We start from the raw sequence: 26370 nt of genomic DNA on the forward strand, positions 1-26370 counted from the left end.
GAGCTGGACAAGCTTTCAAATGCAAGACATTCTGTATCAGGTCTCACCAGTACCAGCCAAGCACAGCAAAGTAAAAATGAAGAATGTCTTGCATTTGAAAGCTTGTCTAACTATCCCAATTATGCAGTTGATCCAAGAAAAAGAATCACCCTCAATATGGGTGAGATGATATAGTTGAGGACAGTCCTGCTTTGAGCAGAAGGTTAAACTAGATGACCTCCTGAGTTCCCTTCCTACCCTAGTTGTCTATTACTCTTATCTGGTACACTCTCTTTCCAAGTGATCCACTGCTAAGATCTTACACTTAATTTTGAAAACTCTGCCATCTAGTGGACCAAGAGTATCTTTACCTTTCTTTAAACTTGCAGAGTCCATGTACTCCATAGACGCACATTTACATAGGCTTATTTTTTCCATTTTATGCTATGTATGAATCCAGTCACAGCAGTCTTTTGCTGCTGCTGTTAATAATCAACCTAATTTTATCACTTAGCCTCTCTGAGGTGCTCTGGCAATTCAACAGGACATTGCCAACAATTTTAATGGCTTATCACAGCCTCTAAGGCAGGCATTTCAAGCATCTGGCCTGTGAAATTGTTCCATCTGGTCCACTAGGCTACTGGTGAGCCAAGGAATTTATGGGCATGGCTGGTGGGGGTATGGCCAGCTATGGAAATCGGGGGCCTATGGCTCTGATTAATATGGCCTTTGGGCAAGTGAGAATTATGTGACAGCCCCTGCTTGCCCTTTGGCCACTTGGCCCACCACAGCTTGTGCTGTCTCCACCACGGCAAGTGACTGTCTGACCCAGAACCACTTGCCTTACTTGCCACTGCTGCAGTGGCTGCCCTTGCTCCTATCCCCATAGTCTGAGTCTGATCTGGCTTGTGAAGAGCCCCATGGTCCAGATCTAACCTGGGTCACAAGGTGAGTTTGACATCCCTGCTCTAAGGGACTTAGGGTAGCTGTCTGCTTCACCATTGCTGGATTCAATTGCTTTATAATGGTGGATATTACAGCCAAAAAATAAGTTATTTCTGAGCTATTTCACATGCTTGATTTCCTCCATGAAATAAATGTTTGCCATATCTGAAAGTACCTAGCTGGTATTTACTAAAGCCAAATACAAATTAAAAAAATATTTTGAGATAAGTACTGATTTGAGTTGAATTGTCTTTTGGAATCAGTCCATATAAACTTGCTATTATGCCATCAACTAGCCTAAACTAAGTGAATTGATATGTTTGTACCAGACTAGCCAGTAGGGTGGATGACATGAACCGTTCTACTGTTCATTGGAACTGGGTCACATAACACTGTGTGGAAATGTTCTTTGACTTAAATGAAAATTACACCATAGATTCTCCAGGTGCTTATAGTACCTTTCCATTAAGTCGCATTTTCATGTTCTGAAAACTATCAACAGGTGCTTTTGGAGCCTCCAAAGTTTCATTTGCTTTTTGTTTTCTCCATGTTTTTGGGTCAAGGTACCAGGCTCCATACCTAATCTTCTCCCATTTTGTTTGGGAAGGATCCTGTTAAAAATAATCAGTGATATTTCCTAATTATTTTTATATTTGCCTCTTTTCTCCCACATTAGCTATGTAAGCAACTTCCCTCTACCAGGTGGAATGTCAGACCCGATCTATGTGTGAGTCAAGCACATACTGGGTGCATCTACACAAAACACTTTACTATGCAATAGTGTAGTTTACTGCACAGTAAGCATGCATGTCTACATGTGCGCATGCTTACTGTGCAGTAAATCTCACTGAGAGCAAGTAAACTTGCTACCTGTAAATGCATAGCAAATTTACTTGCAGTTACTAACAGCGCAGTAGTACTCATGTAGACACCTGACTGGGAGCAAATCTGGATAAGGATCTCAAGCAACTGCAGAGCTGGTACTGGGAGCTCCCCGCTGGTTGGGACTGCAGAGCCTGTTCCCCACCCAGCTCCATGATCGCAGAGCTGGGTGGGGACCAGGCTGGCAAGCTTGTTCCCTGCTTGGCTCCATGAGCATGGAGCTGGGTGGGGAATAGGCTCCCCAGCCTGTTCTTCACCCAGCTCTGCACTCACAGAGCTGAGCAGGGAACAAGCTTCCCAGCCTCTGCCCTGCAATTGCGGAGCTGGAGCTGGGAACTGTCTTGGTCAGGGTCAGGTCCCAACCCTGTGCTGCAGTTGGGTAATTGAGGCATGGGGCTTGGAAAGAGATGTAGCAGTGGGGTAGGTCCCAGTGTCTTGCCCTGATCTACTCGTGGGGCAGCTAGCAGTGAGGGCTGGGACCTGCCCTTCCCCTGCAGCTCTTTTCAAGTCCCCTGCCCCTGACTGGAGAGCTGGGGCCAGGAGCTCCCTGCTGCTGGGGCAGGGGGACACTGTCCCTGCCCTGGCAACCAGCAGCTCCCCTAGGGGCAGGGTGCAATGGCCCTGCCTGGTGCTCCCTGCCAGCCCCTGGACTAGCACCCAAGGGAATCCTTGCGCTCCCCCTGGTGGTGGCAGGAGCCCATTGCAGGGCCCTAGAAAGCAGGAGCAGTTTTGCTGCCATTAGCAGCAAATCTTCTCCCACTTCCCTGAACGTGCAGACAGCTACCTGCAAGCATTTACTTGCAAGTAAACTTCTCCCAGATCTAATCCACTGAGTACATGAGTGAAGTATAGCTGATCGTGTCTCCTATGGGTACATACAGCAGATATAAGTCCTAGCATCACCAGAGGTGTGAATGTTTGATGATTAGTTACCCTAGGTAAGAAATGGATGCTATTACTTTTATATTTTTTAATACACATAGTACTAGGGAGGGTTCCATTTTGTATTGTAAGAGGCCACATTCCTCTTAAAGACTCCCTCTTTTCAACCCATTAAGCCATTGCTTAGTTCTTAAATTGGTTAACTTTATGGAGGAGCAATGATGTCTCTGTCTCTAGTGGCAATAGTTTGGGAGTCACTGGTGTAATGAGAGTCTCTCCATCAAAGTCTTAAATTAAAGAAATACTATTTTTGGACAGGAAATAACCTCTTATCAGCTGTGGTTGTGATTTGCTTTCTGTTATCTTGCCTAGCTTGGGCCTCTTGCCTAAAGTCCCCAAGTATCACTTCCTCTTGGGGTTTGACGTACATGAGCTCGAGGCAGTGGAAAACATTTTGTGCATAGCAAGTGATTAAAATTTGACAGTGTAGTGAGATGAGGAACCAACCAGGCGGGTGAAAGTTGTAAGTTAAAAGTGCAATATTCTGTACTCAAACGTGCACCTTCTTCCATTTCCTCAGTTTGTAAATAGACCCTTTTGCTCTTGCATACCACTAAGGCAGGTTCAATTAATCTAGGAGATACCACTTATGGGAGTTTAACACTATCATCTAATGCACCAGTTTTGAATACAAAAGCAAAACTTTTAAGAGTCAGCAGCAATCTGGTTAGCTTAAGGACTGAGTGGTTAGTCCTTCAAGGATTCTCCCATCTTCCACACAAAAGTAAAGGCCCCAAAAGGTTCAGAAGACTTTAGTGATTTTGAGTAGTTCACTTTTTAGCATCCAACTTTTTAAAAAGTCTATTTTCAGAGGGTGGGAACTCAGCATTGCCTAAAACCAGACTGTTTTAATGTGTTAAGTTCAGTTAAAAGATTGCAAGGTAACTAGACTTTGGAAAACATAAGCCCTGACCAGTTTACCTTAGCATAGCAGGGATGGCACCCTGCATTAAGAGGACTCTTGGCAGAAGTCTGAGGAGGTGAAACCCCCAGACACTTTCTCAGCTCGGCAGGCACATTGTTTAGTTCAACAACGTGGATAGGCACAGAGATGGTAGGCTTGGTTTCATAGCCAGTATCAAACATGCTTAGGATGGTGGCTTCATCCATGTTGTATTTCTCTCCTCCCTGGAATAACAACCCAAGGACACAAGGTAAGAGTTAGAGAAAAGGGGCTTTTCTTGCTGCTGCTTTGATTTAGAAGGCTTATGCCCAGTCCCCATAGACTGCAGTTCCTGGAAGACAGAGTCCAAATGCACCTTTAGCTTTCTCTCTTAGGCCACAATGCCTGTCCAATCTTTACACATTTAAATGTGTTGTTCATCATCATTTGTAGGCCCATTTCAAGCTGGTTTGAAAACAATATATAACCTGATGCACTAAGGCCAATCAAATAAAATTAACTCTGCCCCAAATGCACTTAGTGATATTCCAGAACAAAGAGGGGTGATGTTTCCTTTGCATTCCTTCCCATCAGTTGAGTTCTGTTATGCACAACTGACACCAGATCTAAACAGTGGATTTCTGGAATGGGAGCCTGCAGGCTTTGCAGATTCTTCTACTTACCAAAGAAGTTACCCAGTCACAAAACTCCTTAGTTATTTGCTTTATGTTCTCATCCAGGGGAGGAATATAGTTCAGTCTGGCCGCCCTCTCTCTTGCTGCCACCTCTTTCTTTGAAAGCCGTGTGTATGAATTCTTGCCTCTGAACTCTTTTCTTTTGAAGATACTGATTTTATAAAAAGTGTGAAATGCCTTTGATTAGCACACTTAAGGACCACTAATAACCAGCACAACAAAGTTGGATCACAGATGGTCCAGCTTATTTCTAAATGGATTGTACTTTCAGCACTAAATAGAGGGACTGGGTGTCAGAAATAAGCTGTATTTGTCCAACAGAGGAATATGGGGAAAGTATTTTGCATAATGCATAAACTTTCCCACTAATGCCACTAACTTAATTAGAGCTATCTGCAGCACCATCAGTAGAGAGTGTAGCATTGTATGGCCTATCTGTTTCTACTTAATTCCTCATATGTGAACAGACACTTCAAAAGTCATATGCAGGCCATACTTGGGTAACTGGGGAGCAACAGCTCTCACAGACATTCCTTTATCCAGTTCTTTAGTTCTTCTGCATGGCTGAGAAATGCATGCAAACACTGGATTAGGTAGGACTTTCAGAAAATGAAGAAGTACGGGGTATGAAAGATATCCAGCTATAGGAACACATCCCTTCTCTTTTAACACACCTCGTTTCACTGAAGTGACCCCAGACACAGTAAGAGAAACCCTTGGGGCTGCTCACTCTGTCCTGCCCAGTACTCACAGTACGGATGACCTGGGCACTGGGGTGGTTTTTTTTCTTTGCCCATCCTCCAGCAGGTACTGCTCTTTCTGAGGAGCATGGTTCTCCTGTTCATGATCCTTGCATCCAGCTTCACAACTCAAACACATTTCAGGGTCCAGGACATCCATCACTTCTTTAAAAAGCTAGGGGTCAAACAAGAGAGCACATGTTCAAACACACTTCACCAGGGCTGTTCCTATGGAGGCTGGATTGGATAGGATGCCATGTAACAAACAATTATATCAAACACTATAAGAAAGGCCAGACTGTATCAGCTCCATTGCCCATCTAGTCCAGCTCCATCCTCTGCTCTTCCATTACTGTTCTTAACCTTTTTAGACTCAAGACACCTTTCTGAAAATATGAGATCTTAAGTTTCACTTGTTTTTTGACTACAGAAAAATAATAGAGCAACTTTTCTGTTGCAGAGAACTCAAAAAGGCCACAATAGACCAGAGGCAGGCAAGATTCTTTGGGTAGATATGATATCTTTTATTCGACCAACTGAATAGTTGGAAAAAATGTTCTTTGCAAGCTTTCAGGCACTAATCCCTTTTGAGGATTAGAATTGACATATCAGAGAGAGAGTGATTGTCTTGGGAAAAGTGTGAACCCACAGGTAATTGGATATTTTTGTCTTTGATGGATTTTCAGTGTGTGTTCATTCTGGTATGCAGTTGTTGTTTGGTTTCTCCTACATATTTTCCCTGGTCACAGGCCAGAATATTTTTAACATTATGGATTCCTATTTGAAATCTCTGGATTTACCTTGTGACTGGCGTGCACGCCTAACAGTGTTAACATTACATGGCACCCCATGATATATTTGAAAGGATCACGAGGAAGCATCATGGTTGAGAATCACTGGTCTATCCATTGTATCTAATGCAAAAAGCAGAAACACCACTGGAAGGAGAGGGGAGGGGGCAGGAGTAAGAGCCAGAGCTCTGGGCTCCATCCCTTCCATGGTAGTGCCAGTCTCCCTGAGCCAAACAGCAAGGCTCCCTCTAGTTTGTTCTCCTTTTGGCCCCACATATTTTTTCCTGTTTCAACAGAAGGAATGGGCCTTGCCTAGTCTATGGTCTTGTGATTAGGATACTTTATTGGGAAAGACATCATGCCCCCTCTGGCTGGAGGGCTTAAAACAGGGGTGGCAGTTACTCAGACTGGAGGGCCACTTGGGTAGTTTTGGTGAGCTGCTGCGGGATGGGTCAGCACCCCCACACCCCAACGTATTGGGTCAGCACCCCCTCCATCCGCCACCTGCCTGTAGCAGCTCACCAAAACTCCTTAAGTGGCTCTGCCCTGCACTCAGCTAGGCAGAAAGGAGAGGGCCATGGGTGGGCAGGGAGTGGCATCCAGGAGCGGGATGAGTGGGCCTGGGGCCAGGGCCGGGATTGGGATCATGGGCCCAGGGCAAAGCCATGATGCACTCCCTGCACGCCCCTGCTTGTGGAGCTGGCGTGTATCGCAGGGATGTGTGAGCAGTGGATCCTGATCTGGCCTGGGCCCCAGGACTCCAGTCATAGCTGCAGCCCATCCTGAACCCAGACACTGCTCTTTGCCCACCTGTGGCCCCGTCCCATCCACCCCACCATATGCCCTGCTCACATGGGTCCTGGGCCAGTCTCCATGGAGACTCCATCCACCTGCACCATCTGGCACCCCCAGCAGTGGATGCAGGGTAGAAGTGGTGGAGTGCCCAGGCAGCAGGGCCAGGTACACCAGTGGTGGCAGACACTGGCAGCAGTAGCTGGATGTGCTACTAAGAAGCAAGTCCAGCTGCCCCAGCCCCAGCCCCAGTGTGTGCCCAGGTGTGGTGGGACCTGCCATGGCCCAGGCTGCCACCCATGGCTGGCTGGCACAGTTCACCAGTCATGACCATGACCCCATGTGCTTGCCTTCCAAAGCAACACTTTTTCCCCCCTGTTTCATATGCTTTGGGTTGACAAATCAGTGATGGAGGGTGGGTTGCTGAAAAGAGTGTGATAAATTTCAGTTTTAACTGGGTATCTCACAACTGTGGCTCAAAACAGTTTAAATCTCAAGCTCTGTTTAAGATCATTTATCTTGCCACATTCTGTAGGTTTTCTATTTGTAAACTGCAGCAGCTTTTTTTTTAAGTGACAGGAGGAGCTGCATTTTAGATCACTTACGTTTTAACAACTTGGTGGAAGGATGCATGCTTCAAGGAAGGGTACTGAGAAAATGTGGGATTTACCTCTGGAGGGACACTTTCTTCCAGATGAGGGTAGAGCACCAGAGGGTGCTGGCTCACACAGTACTCTATCTGTGAGATGTAATCCCTTCTGGCTTTTTGCAAGGGACTGAGCTTGCAAGGGCTGATCTGGGTTTTGGTGCATCTTTTCCTTCCTTTTGGCTGAGCCATGCAAGAAGCATTAGATGCACTATTGTTTTGCAGAATTGGTACAGGCCCCTTTGTGCCATGAATTATGTTGTTGTCAGATGGAGGAGGGAAGCCATCTCTAAAATCATCCAATCCATTTTTCAAGAATGTCCAGCGCCGGCTGTTCAGAGAATCAGAGAATTTCAATTTGTTTTCTCGAATGCATTTCAAAGGCATTTTTTTCCCTGGCACCTGAAAGCAAGCATTGGTCATTAGTGCTTCAAATAAGGTAGGTTATCATGAAAAACATAAAGACAATGAGATGTCACCTGTATTCTTAACTATTCTGCTTCTAAATGGCTATCCAATTCAACCAGGCTTGTGCAAGCTGCCCAAGGGGAGCACCTACTTCACAGAAAGCTTCTTGAGCAAGTCTGCAGATTACACAAAACTGGAAAGCATTTCAAACATGTTGGAGGATGGGAGCTCAAGTCAAAAGGATCTCAACAGATTGGAAAGCTGGGTTAGAGCTAACAGGATGAAGTTCAGTATGGACAAATGGAAAGTGCTACACCTCAGGAGGAATAATCAAAAAACAAAAATATAAAATGGGTGACACCTAGCTGGATGGAAAAGGACTTTGGAGGCTTGACAGTCCACAGACTTAATATAAGCGCAGTGTGACACAGCTGCAAAAAAGGTGAATACAGTTTTGGGATGCATCAATAGAAGCATTAGGTGCAAGACATGGGAGATGATGGTGCCTTTCTATTTGGCACTGATTAGGCCTCATCTGGACTCCTGTGTGCAGTTCTGGGCACCACATTTTAAAAAGGACATAGAAAAGTTAGAGAGGGTCCAGAGGTGAGCAACAAATATGATCAAGGGCTTGGAAAACAAGTCATATGAGGAGAGGCTGAAGGTGTGCCAGAAAACGTGCTTAAGACAGGACATCAGTGGTCTTCAAATACTTGAAGGGTTGCCATAAAGAAGAGGGAAAAGCACCTTTTTCTCTCTTGCTGTAGAGAGGATGATGTGGACCAATGGCTTGGAGTTACAGCAAAATACGTTTAGATTGAATATCCAGAAAATTTTCTTCACTGTTAAAATAGTGAGGCAATGGGATAGACTGCCAAGGGGAAGCACAGACTCTCCATCACTGGATGTGTTCAGGAAGAGGTGGGACAGCTACTGGTCATACCCATGTTCTATTATGGGTATTTCCCATGTTTCTGGGCTTTTTCCGGTTTCCCCTGCCCACCCCTTTCTGCTATGGGAAGCATAATGGGAGAGGTCCCCATCACAGTGACATGTATGAAAGTGGCACAGGGTACTGCTAGTGATAAACTGTAACAGAGAACTGGGCAGCCAGCCAGAGCCCTGGGTCAGGGCCTGCTGGCAGGGGGAAGTCCAGGGTTCCCCATGTTGTTATTGGCTCATGAGTGCCAGGGAGAAGACTGCTTATGTGGTGGGAAATGGGGGATGGTCAAGAAGAGTGAACTCCAGATGCTGTACTATGGTGCATCCTATGTGGTGGGGCGAAAGCTCTGAGAACTGTGGCTGAGCCCAGTGAATTCCAGAAGAGGCCAGGAGAGGATCCCAGCTGTACATCCTGTGAGGTGTGGAAAGTGGAGAGTGTAGCTGTGTTAACTTGCACAGGGAGAGATGAGTATCCTTAGATGCATAGTGTGAGTGTTTAAATTCAACCTGCACAAATAGACTCTACTGGGGGTGGCAAGCCAGATGCACCGTAAAATGTACCACTAATCAGACACCCTTCAAGAGAAAAGCCATTAAAGCATGTGGTGGGCAAGATAAGCAGTGGGTGGGAGTATGTAGTTTTTCTCATTGCTCTCCTGTTAAGCAGAGTTGGCTAAAAATCAGAATTTCCTTCTTGAAACGCTGGCATTTCAAAATTAGTTTTTTTCTGCAACATAACTAAACCTCCCAAATTATTTTGTTTTGACATTATCTAGATGTTTTGACTTATTGTTTCCATTATTACATTGTAGCTTGCACTATATTATGCATGGTCAGAAAGACAATCAAAAAAGATATTTTGATAAAATCAATGTTCCCTGTGATTTCTGTCCATTCACCATGTTCTGACAGAGAACTGCTCCATCAGTAAACTTTTCAGTTGCTCTCCTAAGAAGTTTGTCTTCATTCCTCATGCTTACCTTCTTTAAGGTGATTATTCTTCCATTAAATTCTAACCATTCAGATTGAAATCTTTCGTCTTTGGTCTGTGTTGCAGGATAAATTGTCTTAAAACTTCAATAAAAAGGTTCAGTCATTTCAGAGAATAAGACAGGGAAATAGGTAGCTTTACTCTCTTTAATTTCAAGAATGTTCAGGTAAAATTTTCAAAAATTACTCAGGGAATGTCAACATTGCCGTCCCAGTGACTGCAGAAATCCTGTGTGCACTTGCACAGAGTAGTGAGCCTTATTAAGGCCTGTCCTGCTTTTCTGATTAACAGCTATTTCCCATTTGGTTTTGCAGTGCACTTCCATACGGCACAGTCAAGAACTTGTAAGCTCTAAGGGTACATAAAGATGTTCAGGGAGGTTAGATTGTATTAAAAAATGGCCACCCAATCTAACTTATTTCACTCAGATGCAGACCTTACACTAAGATCCCTATCTAGGACAATCTAAGTGTAAACTGTACAGAAATTCAGGGCAGTTAAACCAGTCTAAAAATGGCCGACCCAATCTAAGTTAACCCTGCCTCCAAAGTACTCTGACTAAGATTGGGTCTGCCATTTGTAGACTGATTTAACTATCCTGAACTTCCTTACAGTTCCCAGTGCATCCCCAGGGCAAGAAAAGCCCAGCTGCTGGCCCCAGCCCCAGGGCTGTGCTTTTCCTACCTGTTCCCTGGCACCATGCTATTTTTGGCCCTGGTTCTTCCTTCCCCCCCGCTCCTCCCCTCCCTCCCGATGGACAGCCCTTTCCCTTGAAGCCCATCAAATCCCCCATCCTGCAAGTTGTTCAAGATGCCAGTTTTACCGGTGTGTTCCAGTGCCAGAAGCCGAGGAAGTCAGGGGTAGATGGAGGGGTCAGTTAGCTGGAAGAGGGGCTGTTCATCTGGGGGCAAGGGGGAGTCAGGGGCTAAAAATAGCCCTTGGTCCTGAGGGAGAAAGCTCACCCCCACCAAGTCCCCCATGGATCCTACTAGCCCCTGATCCTGTCATAACCTCATGGACCACCTCCGACCTGAATAGCAACCCCAATCCCCCCCATGGACACTGCCTGCTCCCCTGACCCTCCATGTGGATCGCATTAGCCCCTCCCACTCCCACCCAGAGCCTGCTTGTCTCCCTAAGCCCCCTCCACTAGTCCCCCCATCTTGACTTACCTTAGATCAGGTGGCCATTTTTATTTTGATCTAGCCCCACAACCTCCCCAAATGTCTGTACATACCCTAAGGGTTGTAGTTGCTGTGTATGATAACAAGAGCAATTGGTGACTAAGAATCCCTTTGGCGCACACCCCCCCTTCCAATGTCCAAAGAATAAACACAGTCTAACCAACTTGCATGAAATGACATCGTTTAGTTACCGTAGTCTATGGAATTAATAGGGATGACTGGCAAAGAAGAAATTAATGCAATGTCATTTTTTCCTTGCAATAGCAGGAAGTGGACTCCAGACAGGTGAGCCATTAATGAAGTGTAAGGAAGCAAGGCAAGAGTAAAAGAAAGAGCTCTACCCTGATATGTGGGCTGTCTTGCAACAGAATCCTCATTGCTCTGAAACTAGGAAGGCCAAAGGCAGTGTGATCAATCCTTCAGGCACTCTTGGCCATACCCAAATTCATCGTTTTACTGTTTCCAAATGTGACACCACATTTGCCTTTTTGTTCAGGTTGCTGATTTACAGTTAATTTTTACTTATTAAAAAGGAAGGATGATCTTGTAATTAGAGCTGTGGCCTGATGCTCAGGAAATGTGGGCTCAATTCCTGGCTTTGCTACAGGTTTCCTGGATGCCCATGGGCATGGCACTTTGCCTCTGCTCTATAAAATGGGGCTTGTCTTGTCTCTTTGGAGTCTAGAAATAAGCTTCCTTCCAACCCCACAATTTGAGTGCCATGCTAGTTGCCTTAGAAGTAAAGAAGACAAAGTCCCACCTGCCCCTGATAGGGAGCTCCTGGTCCCAGCTCCCCAGCTACTGGGGCAGAGGGATGTTGCCGCTCCTGGACTCCACCACCAGAGCCCACCTTGACAGCAGACAGCTCCCAGTGGCAGGGAGCAATTTCCCAGCCCCTACCAGGTGTCTTCTGGCCCCATGTTCCCTGCCAGCCCCTGGGGTAGCACCCATAGGGAGCCTCACACTCCCCCTGGTTGCTGTGGGGGGCTGGTGCAGAGCTGGAGGGGTAGGAGCAGACTGCTGCCAGAAGCAGCAAATCTGCTCCCAAATGGGTGCACATTTAGATTTTTTTCTGTCTTTTAACTGTAAATTATTCTGGAGTAAACCCAACAAGCAGCATTTGCACACGTAGACCTAATGGATTCTCTGAGGGGTAGCGTAGCGAGACTGAGGTCTGCCCAGTTAAAAGACAGAGAAATTCTACTCTCCCCTCTGTAACAAGTGATATCTCCGTTATATCTCTAACAGAGAGAGCTGATGTTTGCCTTTCTTGTAAGATTAAATCTGCTGAGCCCTCACTCAGTATTAACGGTTGAAATGCATTGTGTCATTAACATAAGAAGAGGGGAGCCGGATAGACTGAGTTTCTTAGCTTCCAGCTGTGTAAACTTTTCTTTAGAGGAGAGGGGTAGCAGGAGGTTTCATTTTGTGTGTCCTGTCATGTCTATATGGCAGCTTCAGCACAGGGCAGTATTTTAATTTGAAGGCATGCACAATGACAACTAAGATTTGGGAGCAAGCCTCAAACTCATTCTAGCAAGCCCATTCAAACAGAGATACCACATCCCAGCACTTTCCCCCTGAGGAATCTCAGTTTTCCATTCCAAATTGTGAAAGCATTAAGGGCAAATTTTTCAAAACTAACTTGGCCTCATTGAAAATCACACATGGCTCCATGTTGCTGGAGGGCATATCTGTGATTGCATAACCAGTTTGGCAGCAGCAGCACAGAGCTCAATGTGGGCTGCAGAGGTTCCCTGCAAATCTATGTTAGTGAGTTTGTTCTGGGCTCATTTTGCAGGGGATGTTTGTGATTCCTTTTCTCCTGTTTTGCTATGATGCTCAGCATAACAGCCCTATTTTCCATCTTAGTTTCATTTCCTTTCTTGTCCCAGAGGGGCTCTTTTCTTCACTGCCTCATCTAGCAACTGGGGAAATTCTGTTTTACAATAAATGCAGTGCAGAATCATTACCCAGTGGTTTAAAAGTTACTGTGAACTCATTTAGATGGCAAAAATGAAAAACCACAAGGGTTTGCTTGACCAAAGGGGAGATGGAGAAACTGTGGACTGATGCCTACGGGCAGAAGGGTTGAGCAGGACAACCTGGTCCTAAAGTAGGGACAGGGCACAGGCCTCACATATGACTGCTGCTTTCATAGCAACACTGTAGGCCAGGAGGGGAATATGCTGGTAGGACCTCTTTAGCATGAGGATCACACTGAGACTTATGTCTCCTCCGACACCCCAGGTCTCTGTGTACCCACCCCATCCTATTTCTATTCTGTGCTTTGGTCAGGGAACAGGAACAGAAGGGGTTTGGAGGCAACTATTGACTTGGTTACTGTTAACTAAACAACATATGTAAGTTTACTTGTCCCAGCCTGTTGGGTGGACTTGCACCTGTGCTTGACCAGTCCAAGTTGGGACACTGCACGTTGGGAATGCTGGTACTAGGCTTAAATATAACAATACATTTGAGCTAATATTTAGAAGTTGGCATAAATTCTATAAATCTTGAGATTAATGATGGCAAGTTCCCCTTCCAATGTACTTGAGCATTCACTGCATCTTGGCTGCAGGGTTGGACAGGCTTCCAAAATTGTATGGATATCCCTGATCAATGTGTATGAGCATTTTGAGACCCCTTGTCAGCAACATTTCAGTAGTCCGATCTCCTCTCCCTCTCCCTCTTCAGTCGGGGTAGCGGGGGGTGGAGGCTGAAGGCAGCCTGCACCAGCTCAGGCCAGCAGGTGGGGGCTCTCTAGCTACTGAACCCACTCCCCCCAGACCTGTCCCCGATATTTGGGGCTGTCAGCAAGGGAGCTTCCACCTGCTGAATGTCCAGAGATGGGGAAGGGCAGAGAAGGGGGACCCCTTGCCTCCCAGCTCCAGCCCAACTACCCCAGCTAAGGTATTCAAAGGAGCTGGGTTGGGCCCCTGAGGCAAGGGGTCCATTCCCCCTCCCTTGCCTCTCAGCTCTGGGCATTCAGCAGCCAGGAGCAGCCAGCATGGAGCTGCAGGCCCCTAAATGACCAAAGCTGAGGGGAGAAGGGGGAGGAATGGAGCACCTTTTGCCTTGAGTACCTGACCCAGCTCCTCCCAATACCCCAGCTGGAGTGGGGCTGCAAGGTGAGGGTCTCCACCTCCACCCCAGCTCTGGCTATTCAGTAACCAGCAGCTCCCTCTCCTTTTCTCTGACAGTCTGGGAGGTGGGGCTGGAGGCCAGCTCAGCCCTGCCCCCCATGCAATAAATTAACCCTGGAGGGAACACAAGTTCCCTAAGACACTCTGCTTTTAAGCACCTTAATGTAACACCTGATTTAACCAGGGTTATTTTTTTTGCAAGATCAGCCATTTTTAAAGCACTCTGCAGCTGTGCATACATAGGCAATGCATAGGGGATGCACGGGGGTGCGCATGCACCCCCTGAAAGCATTGGTGCCCCCTCTAAGAGCGACCACTCTCTGCTTAGGCAATGGGCAGGGGGGGCAGGCAGAGTGCTGATGCCACACCCCCGAAAAGTGCTGCCAACATTTCCAGGCTCGGTGTCCAGCCACAGGGGGACCCCTGGTAGGCAATCGGCACTGCCTCATCCCGCCACCGACACCACTATGGCCACCTGCAGATAGTCCCCGCTTGGCCCATCCTTGCCACCGAAGTCAGCGTGGCTGCCTGTGGGTGGTCCCCACTTGACGCCACCACAGCCTCACTGCTGACACTGCCACCACTACCTGCAGGCAGTCACCGTGCCCCTCCAGCCTTGGGAAGCACGCATTGCCTATGTGTGCACGTGTGTTAAGTCATAGCTGTAGAGGGCTGTTAGGGGTCAGATCACTCAAAAACTGTCACTTCTGTCTGTGCCCTTAATGTGTGGCATAAATAGAACAAGGTTTCCTGGCATTCCTTTTTCTGGAAGAGAACTCGGTGGAAAATGGCTGCAGTGCTTCCAGGTTTTTCTTGTTAAGCCTACCAAGGGTGAAATCCTTTAGAGTAGTGGAGCAGGCCTAAGGGCCTACTACCAGTTCCAAGAGGAGAAAGAAAATTAAAACTATGAGAAGTCATTCATCAGTTCAATACTTTAACTACCCAAGAACATCTCTTAGAAAAGGCAAGCTTTCTTTGCAAAAGATGCTGGCTAAGACAAGTGCCCGGCAAAGGCCTTAGGGGATTTGCTTTGTGAAAGGGTTAGATGGAAAATATACTTTTCTGAGACCCAAGTAAAATAGGAAAGTAAAGACCACCTGCAAGATGTGTGCTAAGAGGCTGGTTGCTCCTTTCTTCTTGTGAGTGGCCCTTATCTGTAGCCAATTGACTTTTACTTTGAAGAAATGTAGTAGTGGAAAAGTTTTCTTGTGAGTCAAGTCTCTTTTTTCTCTTGGGTCCCCAAGAGGAAGTGGGGAGGGAGGCAATGCTGGAATGCCTGCTGGAGCCTGAAACCAGGTGGCATGGGGGATCAGGGTTTGAATCAGTGTAGCTGTGTGGGTTATGGACTGGGAATCCAGGGCAGGAACCCATAACACGTGCCCACAGCCACCCAGGCAGGAGCAGAGATTGGTGCTCCCCAGCAGCTCAGTGGAGTTACAACAACTCAGCGAAGGGCCCTTCACAACGCAGTGGGAGATGATGTCCCCCAGCGGATAGTGACGGCAAGGGAGAGGACGCAATCAAATTCCCAGGAACTAACCTCTTTTGGGTCGAGACTCCCCCACTCTCAGACTCCTGAGCCTGGGGTCAAAGACTCCCCAGTAGGGTAGGGGTACTACAGGGTATACTTTGACAGAATTTTTAACTGTATTTTGTGTTTTGGTGTTTGCCTCTGTAATAAATCAAGAGCTTGTGTCCGTACTGCTTGCGAGAGAAAGGTTGCTTGTTTTGTTGAACACCCTTGTGATTCATTTAGTGTTTCCCAGGTGGTCTGGGTGGGGGCTCAAGCCAAGGTAAAATATATTTAATGTCCCAAAATTGATCTGGCCCTTGTTGCTGCTAGCAGGTGCTCAGCAGAAGGGTTACATTAGGAATACTGGGGTATGGCACAGTATGGTAACAGCACAAGCCAGGGATACTCTAAGCTAGCTCTGCATCACTTTCCTCTGAAACAAGAAGCAATATGCCATGCCGGGTTGTGGGCAGCCATGTCTGAGGCCACACAGGGATCCAGGTGTTGACTGGAGGAATGAGCAGATTCCAGGGACGGGCTAGGTCAAAGCCAGGCAGTCAATCTGAACAGGGTCTAGGAAAAGCCAGGGGAATTAGTCAGAAAGCAAAGACAGAGAGCAAGCTGGGTCAAGAAGCCAGGAGATGAAGCACAGAGTAGTCAGAACACAAGCCAACAGGAGCAACAAGGCCGTCTGGGATCAAGTTGAGCCTTGTTGCTCAGACACTTCCTGTACTGGATTAGGGATTTATATGGGGGATATGGAGGGTCAACTGATCCCAGATGGCCACTCCCATGCCAGTGAATGGGAAGGGGGCTAGGCTCTTTAAGAGAACGGAGGACAGCCTTGACCAGCAAGGGTGACCAGATGTAGGGTGGCAGGCCAGAGTGAACAGCACTGGTGGTCAGGCTGTGGCTCCGGCCTGGCACAGTATAGCTGTTCGTTTTAGCATGATGCTCTGTCATGGCTAATAGGCACTGCCTCTCAGAAGAGATAATTAGCTCAGTTATAGTGCCATGTAAGTATGGCTTACCATTTTTGGGTTTAGACTTTTGTGCACAGAGCTAGCTTGCAGTATCTCTGCATAATGCTGCCTTGCACAACACAGACACACCTTCAGATACCTAAATCCCTTCAGTGGTTAAGTACCCTTACAACTTTGGGTCATTGTATCATTTAGGTCATTGTATCATTTGGTCATTGTGTTGCTGTGGAAATCAAATCCCAAATCAACAGTTCCCATTTTACAGATGAGCATTGATAACAATTTCCCATCGCACAAGAGATCTGTGAGGGCAGAAATATTGACAGCTATGAGGTCCTCAGACACTACTAAAAAGAGCCATAAATACCTGGGGTCATTGACCATCAACTAGCTATAAATATTGCACCATATCTCTTAACTGCAGAACATTTGGAAAATAAGAGTCACATAGCAGATTTTCAGTGCCTTAAAATTAACATGTTCACTAGGTCTTAATTGCCATCTCTTTTCTCTTGACGTGCTCCCTTGCTCACCTAATTCCTTTCTCATCTTCTTTTCATAGATCAAAATGTATGTCCACTAGTGGGTCAAATTTTCATACCTCACTAATGAAAACATTGTAATTCTTTGACTTCTGTGAGACTCTGTATAGGATAAGATATGCCATGTAATTTGCTCTGTTACTTTCATCAGCTTTACAGTAACATCTTGGTTTGCCAAAGCATAAAGAAATCTAACACAATCTCCTTTAAAAAATAAATTATGCTACTTGGAGTAGCAGACACCTCTGAATTATAGTAATGAAGTGCAATAGATTGTCTAAAATAATATTATGTTATGAATAACCTGACCATTAGTTGAAATTGCAACAAGAAAAGTATGGTACATACCTTGGGATGTACAAGTTTGCATGTAAAACTTTCACGTACAGACAGGAAACTTTCATGTCAGTTGTCAGTGATATGTTCGCAAGTTTCAGCTGCTCCCCTTAAATGAGCTTACAAATATAGGGGTGCTTTACTTTGTAATATAACCGTAGGGAAGGAACGCACAAGTTCTAAGCTCCCACTGGCATTATGCATGCCAGATATGTTTGGGATTGGTTGCTGTGGAAACCAAATCCCAGACTTATTAACTCACAACAACAAAAGCCATCTTTTCAGTTCTTCTGTTCTTAATATCTGTATGTTGAAAGCAGCAATTTAAGAATAAAAGGCAAAAGTTGATTTCACCAGAATAGTGAAGTTCCCTTGCATACAGTGTTCATGTTGAAAACTGGATTAAAAAATAGTAATCCTTAACATTCACAAAGTGAAATACTGTACTTCCTTTAAGCGATTTAATGTCTTGCTTCACACGGCTGTGCTAAATTGTTTTTAACTCTTTGTAGTACCAGGGTTAACATTTCTCTTACTAAGATTGCCAGCAATACAAGAACTACATCGAGTATCGATAGGTTGTGACAAAATGTTTCCTCTTTTTTCCAGTTTCCCCTTGAACACACTTTTAATGCAGTACTGAAACTGGACTCAATAGCAAAACACAAAATATACAAGAGATGTATCCTCAGATATGTATTCACAGTGTTGAGGAAGTTATCAGGGAAATATAAAATTAAATTGGTACTATCACCAACTCCATTTGCTCTAACAGCTCCTTTGCAACAGAAAGTCAAGGAAGAATTTAAAGAGGATGGAAGCAATGAGAGTGCTGAAAATCAGCTTTCTGCAAACTCTAGGAATAACTCAGAGGTAAACTGAGGCCCACTGTCTGACATAAGGACCTCAAGAACACTGTGCCTGGCAAATACAGAATTCAGTTTTTGGATCATTTGTGCCAGCGAGGTCTGTGTAAGCAAAGCCAAATCAATATAACTGAAAAAATAATCCAATAGTAAAACACACGTTTGTCTTTTTTTGAAAAATAAATCCATTGCTACCTGCTGCCAAGGTTCATCTGATTCTTTGTAGAAAGTAACGGAGACTTATTTGTTGTTGCATTTCTTGCAACCTTGAACTAAAATTTGAATTTGCTTATTTAGCCCAGGCTGCCACATAGATTGTTGTGCTCTTGCTCTGCTTTTGTTTATGCCCTGGTGCCCCTCCTGGATTTTCAAAAGCCTTTCTTCCTGAAGTGCCTGTGGAAGCCATTTTGGTCCTGCCACTGTGGTTGTAAGTCTTTTGGAAGTTGTGTCCTGTTGGACATATCATTAACAAAAATGGAATTCATCCAGACCCAGAAAAAAAGGCATTGCATGTCTTACCTGAACCCCAGAACCTCAGGATTCCAGGTAGAAGATCATCCAAGACTTTGGATGCCAGGAATGCCACCAGGGGTTTGTGGCAGACTGGTCACCCTCACCCTCACCTCCATCCCTGGAAATATCATGGAGCAAGACCTCAAGGAATCCATTTCTAATCACTTGGAGGAAAAAGAAGGTAATTATAAACAGTCAGCATAGATTCACGTAGGGTAAGTCATTTATGCCTCAACAACCTGATTGTCTTCTATGATGAGATGACAATAACCTGATTATGTTCTATGATGGTTCTGTGGGTGTGGGAAGAACAGCAGACATGATATACCTTGACTTTAGCAATAGTTTTGATATAGTCTCCCACAACGTTCTCACAAATAAGCTAAGGATATATGGATTGGATGAATGGACTGGAAGATGGATAGAAAACTGGTTGGATCATTAGGCTCAAAGGATAGTAATCAATGGCTGTATGTCTAGTTGGCAGCCAGTATCAAGTGGATTGCCCCAGAGGTTAGTCCTGGGTCCAATTTTGTTCAATATCTTCATCAATGACCTGGAAGATGGGATGGAGTGCATTTTTAGTATGTTTGCAGATGACACCAAGCTGGGGAGAGTAGTAGATACATTGGAGGGTAGAGCTAGGATTCAGAAAGACCTAGATAAATTGGAGAACTGGACTAAAAGAATTCTCCTGAGGTGCAATAAGGAGAAATTCAATAAGGAGAGCCAGGGAGCCAGCGAACAGGGGCTGCAAACAGGGTAAGCAGTTTGCTGGAAGTTTCCTCCTGCCATATGTGCATCCAGAGGCTTCAGGAACACATACATGTTGATTGTGTTGAGCAGTCTGTATGGGCAAGGATGTGGTCCAAGCTAAAGAGGCTAGAAGTTCCCTTGCATTTTAGAAGAGGAGGTTCTTGACTGCATGGGGCAGATAAAGGTGCTGCTACTTCAGGTTCTAGTTGCTGTTCTAGGAAAATGATGTAGATATGTGTTCAATAGTTTCTCTTGCTTTAATGCTATCAACCTCAGTTGATCTCTATGGATTCTCTCAGGTTGTCCAAAATGGCTGTTCCTTGTGCTTATTGTTAGAAAATCCTTACAACCATGGACAAAGGACCTGGTCCAAACTTTAGAGGGCCTAACTGAGAGAGCATTTGTTAAGGGAGAGCTATTAGTTATATTAGTTTGTTTTTCATTAATGAAGGGAAATTAGGGCAAAGCATGGCTTAACAATTTATTCTGCAAGTGGCAGGGTTTGTGCTTACCCTAACAAGTTCTGGGAATGACTCATTTGTGAATCATATACCAAGAAAGGCCTGTCTCCCACTCATGAGTTTCACTTATCAGGGTCACGGTGCCAGTGCTTCTTTTCATCATTGTTATTGTGGGACATCCTGGCTGTGAAGACAAGGCAGATATGGAAGTGCTTTTGGAAATCCCTGTCAGGCTTTGTACTTTTGGTTTTAGCGACAGATCTGTAAGGAAGTTTGGCCTTCCCTGCAGAGATAGAGGGACTGTTGAAAAAATCATGTATTTGTTTCTTTCTTTATTCGATTTACATGCTGCTGCCTCCCCCCTCCTTCCCCCCTACCCCCAAAAGGCTTAGGGTGCTTACAATAAAAAATAGACACATTGTAAAGACTGATATAGATATTAAAATAAAATAATATGTATAGAACAAAGTCCCCAAGCAAAGCCCCTAAACTTAGCCCTGCCTTCTGAAGTCTTGCCCAAATAAAACAGGTCTCAGAACCCTTCTGGAAGATGACCAGGCCCAGGCTCTTACAGTCCCCAAGGAGGAGGACATTCCAGTGCCCAGGAACTGCTGAAAACAACCTCTTGTGTGTTTCCACCAAACAAACTTGGTGCACAGGTATTTACAAGAGCAGTTGCCCTTGGCTCACTTTAGGGCTAGTGATGGAATGTGCAGATGGAACAAAATCATGTGCCTCAAAGCATCCTTGACTTCAGAGTGTGGCAGGCAGTGGGTTTATGCCAAATCACAGACTGCACAGTCACACAATTGTTCCCTTGGTGCTGCTTGCCCTTTAAAGAAGAAGACCATTTCCTAAGATATAGCTTGGTTGTGGTTTTCTTTCTCAGTTCTGTAATCTACAGCTCGGGGCATGTGAGAGCACACACTGTGGTTGCCTGTCTCATCTCTTTATTTAGCTTCCAGATATTCTATAATATCCATTCCTGTAGGAGTTCTGTCAGCTTGAAAGCAGTAAGAGGAAGGAGCTAAAAAAAGCAAAATATCCAGACACACAAAAGTGTTGGTTTCTGAGTCTTTTTTGACTATTAAATTATTGATATAGCCTCTCTCCCTAACCCTTTTAGTCATAATAACAATACTGACAGACAGTTGACCATCTGACTGTCCTTGTAAGGCCTTCAATTTCTGTGCAGCAGTAAAAGACAAGAATGCCATTGCAGCTACTTGCCCATTGGTATACATAGGATTAGCAAATCACTGTTCTCATGTTGAAAAGTGGATGTACCTTGTTCTGTATGCTAGAACTACAGCTCTTAAGACTGGAAAGATACAGATTTAGCCTCAGTGTGGATGCTAATCTGGAGATGACCAGAAAACTAGCCATAATCATTCAGATCTCACTTCCACGTGTTTGTGCCCATCACAGCTCTGCATTATTCCAAAAAGAGGGGCAGATCCACAACCAGCCTAAATTGTCATTGCTCCGTGGAAATCAGCAGACATAGTATTTAATCCCCACTGCAGATCTGCACTAGCTTCTTTCAGCGACTTGCTGTTCATTATGGCACATAAGTGAGGCACCAGAAGTTGTCCCATGTGAGCTGACTGTGCAGCACATCAGTCCAAAGCTCCCTGGTATGAAAGAGGAGGTTAAGTGTAGATAGTGAAATCACCTTGGATAGGGTGCAACAGCTTTGTTCGGGTATGGATTATGTCCAGATAGCTATCGGTTCCACCTAAAAACTGGGAACTTGTTAGCAGACACTATTCTTGCCCTAGCACCAGAATGCAGTTCTATTTTCAATCTGCACATCTAAACCACAAAGCTTCAAAGGACAAGCAAGTATCAGGAGTGAGTTTGAAAGTGTAATCTTTGATGAGCCCTGTGATTTGTTGCTCCAATGTCTATCTAAGGGCAATTACCTGTAATTAAGAAATATCTGTTTTACAGAAATCAATAATGAAGCATTTGCAGTGCTGTAAATCCATTTTGAAATAAATGTTTTTATTCCTTAGGTCGCAGGTATTACATAGGTCACACCCTGAGCAGGGTCCAGGTGGTGTGCGAGCAGGGTCCAAGTGGTGTGCAAGCATGGACTGATTATTCCAACATCTTCCTAACATGGAAATGGGTATGTTCCAGAAGCTCCTGAAGGTAATGTGAAGGTTCACTTTGCTTTCAATGGGCAGTGACTCTGGGCATAAATATTCTTTCATTGCAGTGATGGTGAAATTAAGAAGGCCCACTTTTCATTTTTGTTGAGTGCCCACAGCACTCATTGGCCTCCAGGTAGACTTCTAGGTGTTGCAGAAGTAGTTTTGCATGGGGCCAGGTTCATAAAAGGACTTAGTTGTCCAGAACTGGACTGAGGTAGACTATTGTTGCTTTAAACTGAACTGCAATTCAAGAAAACCCTGCAAGGACCTCAAACTTACTAGAAACATCCCTGTTCTGCCTTATATTTTCCTAAGTACTTGCTATTTTTATTCTGGGTGTTGGGAACTGAATCATGGGGTTAGTCCTCATTATTAGGGCCAGGACAGTAAACCTGGAGGGCGGGGGGGGGGGGGGGGTGGGGGGGGGGGTCGGAGCTGCCTCAGTTGGTAAGCCAGAAGTCTACAGCCAAAAAGCAAGAGCCTGTGCTAGGGTAAATAACCTGGAGTTAGAACCCATTGTGGGGGGGTTTCCAGAAGAACTAGGTTGCTTACAGGGCATGCTCTTTATGCATTGTTAACTAGTGATGCTGGCAGACCTTTAGAGTCTTGGCTAAGCCTGTGCATTCAACATCTGGCTGCAGTGACAATAAAGGCCTATTGTATACTCAAATGGTTTGCTGGCACAGCTCCAGTTCTGGTGACACCATTGAGTACATGTACATGCAATGCCTCTTTGTGGAAGAAGGACCTTTGGATGAACAGAGAGGTGGTGTCCAATTCTACTTCTCAATGATTCTCTATGGTTCTATGACCTCCTTTCTGCCACTACAATCACCACTTCTGCTGCTTGGCATGAGGGTTCTGGTACTGCCTGGTAACAAGCTGGAGGGCCATGAAGACACTTTTGCACTACCTGGGTGGTACAGTCGGTTCTGAAGCAAGTATCCTTCCAGCTCTGGCAGCACCACTGATGCAGTTAGACCAGGGGTGGGCAATTATTTCAGGTGAAGGGCCGCTTGCTGAGTTTTGGCAAGCTGTTGAGGGCCCCATGGGTAGCCCCACCCCTTGACAGGTGCCCTGCCCCCTGGTCATCATCTTGTGACCAGAAGTCCCACTCCCTAACCCCTGACCTTTGCCACCAGACGTCCCTCCCCTTGCCCCCAGAAGTACTCCTTTCAGCAAAAGGTTTTGCCATCTCAGAACCAGAAAAATACCAAACTATATTCTAAAAAACAAACATCTAAAACATTAATTTTATTTAAAAAATGTTTTTACATGTGTTTGTGTAGTGTACATACAGGTGATTGCACAATAGCTTAAAATGAAGTCTTACACTTGTATATTGTGGGGGGCATGGGGGTGGGTATAGGTTTGTGGGGGGCTGAGGGTGTGTGGGTATGTGGGGTTTGGGGGAGGGTGTGGGTATGTCGGGGTAGATAGTTGTGGGGGTTGTGCATGTGAGGTAAGGGAGTATGTGGATGTTTGTGTGGATATGTGGAGTGTGGGTGGGTATGGGGTTTGTGGTGGACTGTGTTGGGAGGGTAGTGGGGCTGGGGTGTGTAAGGGGGTGTGGGAGTCTGTGTATGGTAGTACAAGGGGGGGTGCATGTGTATAGTGGGGTGTGCATGGGGGACTCACCCTATGAACACACACACACACACACACACACACACACACACACTGCCCCTCCCTACACATACACACTCTGCTCCTCCCTGCACACACAAACACACACACACCCTACCAGTGTGGGCCCCATGCTCCTCGATCCAGTGATGTAGCCAGGAGCCACGTGGTGCTGGAGCAGTGCAGGGGCAGGAAGGCAGGGAAATAGCTGGAGGTGGGGCCAGGCTGGGCTGCTTGATCCTGCCAACTCCTCCTGCATCCTACTGCTCCAGCTCCCATCATCTTTGACAGGCAGCCAGGAGCAAATAAATATTAATTTACTAAATTTTTTAGGGACCCCACAGGCTGGATAGAATGGCCTGGCAGGCTGGATCCAGCCCATGGGCTGCATTTTGCCCGCCCCTGGGTTAGACTGTTCAGGACCACCAGGAGAGGAGAAAGTGCCCACATGGTTAGGTTTTAACATCTTATTGAAGTAATACAGTAAGAGGCATTTCCTTAGATTGAGCCTGTTTTTGTGGCTGAACTAAATGTTAAAGGTTCCATCATTTGCCTTTTGGATCATCTTGCAGTACATCATAGAAACCATAAAGTCACACAGTGTGATACCATGACTTCTGTGATGCTTTCAACACATGCAATGAAAGTAGAATTTAACTTAGTCTGCATGGAATCCTCTGAGTTCTCTGTCTCGGATTATACCAAACACTAATTGATTTTCTGTAGGAGGAGCTGGCCTTCTCATAAAACTTGTTGCATATTTAATACTTGTTTTGGGTTCCCAGAAAGGAAACATCTTGACATGGGGCAACACTCCTCTGGGCCGTAAGAATATGGGTATTGCAATAAGCACATCTTGTCTCCTTAGCCAATGAGGAATTCCATCCAGGAATGGGAGTTCTGGTGCTATGAAGGTAAATGGAAGGAGAGTAAAAACTGGGGGAAAAATCATACATATGCACAAAAAACACTTCCTGTCTTATAACACAAGGCCAAGAGTTTCTTTAAAAGTTGAAAGTAATGACTTCCGGAAATAGCAAGAGGAAATGCTGCATTGCACAATGTGCGTCTGTGGAATTACTCGTCACAGGAGGTAACTGAACCCAAGAATTTAAAGAAGGAACTGGAAATCTATAAGAATTTCAGCTATATCCAGCGGGATCACTTGTGACAACCTGAGGAGTGATCCTGGAGCTCCAAGTCCCCTCTCCAGCTGTTCTTCTGTGCATACGTAGTGCTTCAACCAGATTTTGTTCCAAGAAGATGACTCAGCTTGACAAAATCTCAGTCTAACCAGCATCCTGACCAGACCATACAGATCAGTGGAGGAAGGCTCTGCTACCTGTCAGATTCCTCCCAGGTTCTGCAAAAAGATTAAGGTCCACTGTTCTTGTCCGAATGGAACGCATGTGGTTGTCAGTTTCCTTGAAAATCACTCTTGTCATGAGCCAATCAGCAGGATATAAAACAAATAATAAGTTTTATTACATACCATATAAAAAATGAAAAAAATAACTGTTAAGATTGGAGACAAATACACAACACAGCACAGAAGTACCTTGCTACTACTCTCTAACATGAAGCAGCTTCCTAGTGAGTTCGATCTGTGTTTCCAGCACCTGGCAAACCTGACAATTTTTCCCAGACCATTCATCAGACTCCCTGACTATGGTTCTTTCTTTCTCCTGGCCCAGCTGTCATGCCTACACTTCTCTCTAAAAGATTTTCCTTAAATCCCTTATAATTATCTCTCCATCTTTTATTTCCCATTCTGTTCCTTAGGATGCATGTTTATTTTGGTAAATAAACACAGGTTTCTCAGGTCTGGTATCTACATGTTAATTACCCTAATCATGTTCTTTGATACATTACCAAGCCATTGTCTCATACACTTTCTATTTTGCTTTCTCTGGATCTGATTCCTAGGGCCACAATGAGCTATTTCAGTCCACTCAGAAACTACCTGTGGGCGTTTGTAGGCAACACTTTAAAGCGGGTGTAAAGCGGGTTAAATGCCTTTTGCACCACTTTAATGGCATTGCTGTTTGCACATTTGGCAGTTTATTGTGTGTTAATTCCAGCCGCTGTAGCACATTCAGTGGCATAATGCGCCTTAAATGACTTTGGGAAGCAACAAATGACTTTGGGGCGCTGAAAAGTAAAACACCTCTGAGGAGTTTTTAGTTTCCTATTCTACAGCTGTGGAGGGAAGCACCGGGCTTCGTGTGGTTCAGGGGCTATGCAGGCAGACCATGCAGGCAGCCTGGCAGCAGCCCGGGAGGGCAGGCTCCACAGAAGAAAAAAAAAAAAGTGGTGAGCCTGATCTTTTTTTTTTTTATTTTCCCCAGAGCCCGCCTGCCTGCCTGAGCTGTGCGGGGGCCCATTGCTTCCTTCCACAACTGCGGTGCCCCCCGGGACTGCCCAAGCGGGGTGCCTGTGGGTGGGTGCCACCTGGCGGGGGGGCTGCCATTGTTGCGGAGGGAAGCACCAGCCCCCCTCCCCCCCAGCTCAGGGACCACTCTTCCCACCAGCAGCTCACTCTCCCCTCCCGGCTGCTGGAGAAGCAGGTAAGGATTGGGCTCCAACATGGGTGTACACAACACAGGGATTTACTTTGCCCTAAATTGAAGTGGTGTTTTTAAAAAACCA

General features: G+C 45.5%; 1 protein-coding gene across 4 annotated transcripts in view; it reads right to left on the reverse strand.

The window, feature by feature from the left end:
* Positions 1 to 17694, reverse strand: part of LOC102570887 (protein FAM47E) — a 43442-nt gene extending 25748 nt beyond the window's left edge. For 2 of the 4 annotated variants that reach the window (XR_002092149.2, XM_019493531.2), the window contains exons 1-6: positions 17353 to 17686; positions 7320 to 7697; positions 5078 to 5241; positions 4315 to 4477; positions 3670 to 3876; positions 1383 to 1535 (exon numbers count right to left, since the gene is read on the reverse strand). Coding sequence is in view for 3 of the 4 variants with exons in the window: in XM_019493531.2 (XP_019349076.2) it covers positions 1383 to 1535; positions 3670 to 3876; positions 4315 to 4477; positions 5078 to 5241; positions 7320 to 7682 (1050 nt within the window). In the remaining variant the exon portion in view is untranslated. Of the gene's footprint in view, positions 1 to 1382; positions 1536 to 3669; positions 3877 to 4314; positions 4478 to 5077; positions 5242 to 7319; positions 7698 to 17352 lie in introns of all 4 variants that reach the window. The other 2 variants (XM_019493532.2, XM_019493533.2) reach the window with 2 other exon arrangements.
* Between the last annotated feature and the right edge of the window lie 8676 nt (positions 17695 to 26370).

This window comes from Alligator mississippiensis, chromosome 2 (assembly GCF_030867095.1).
Source record: "Alligator mississippiensis isolate rAllMis1 chromosome 2, rAllMis1, whole genome shotgun sequence".
Classification (NCBI taxonomy): Eukaryota; Metazoa; Chordata; order Crocodylia; family Alligatoridae; genus Alligator; species Alligator mississippiensis.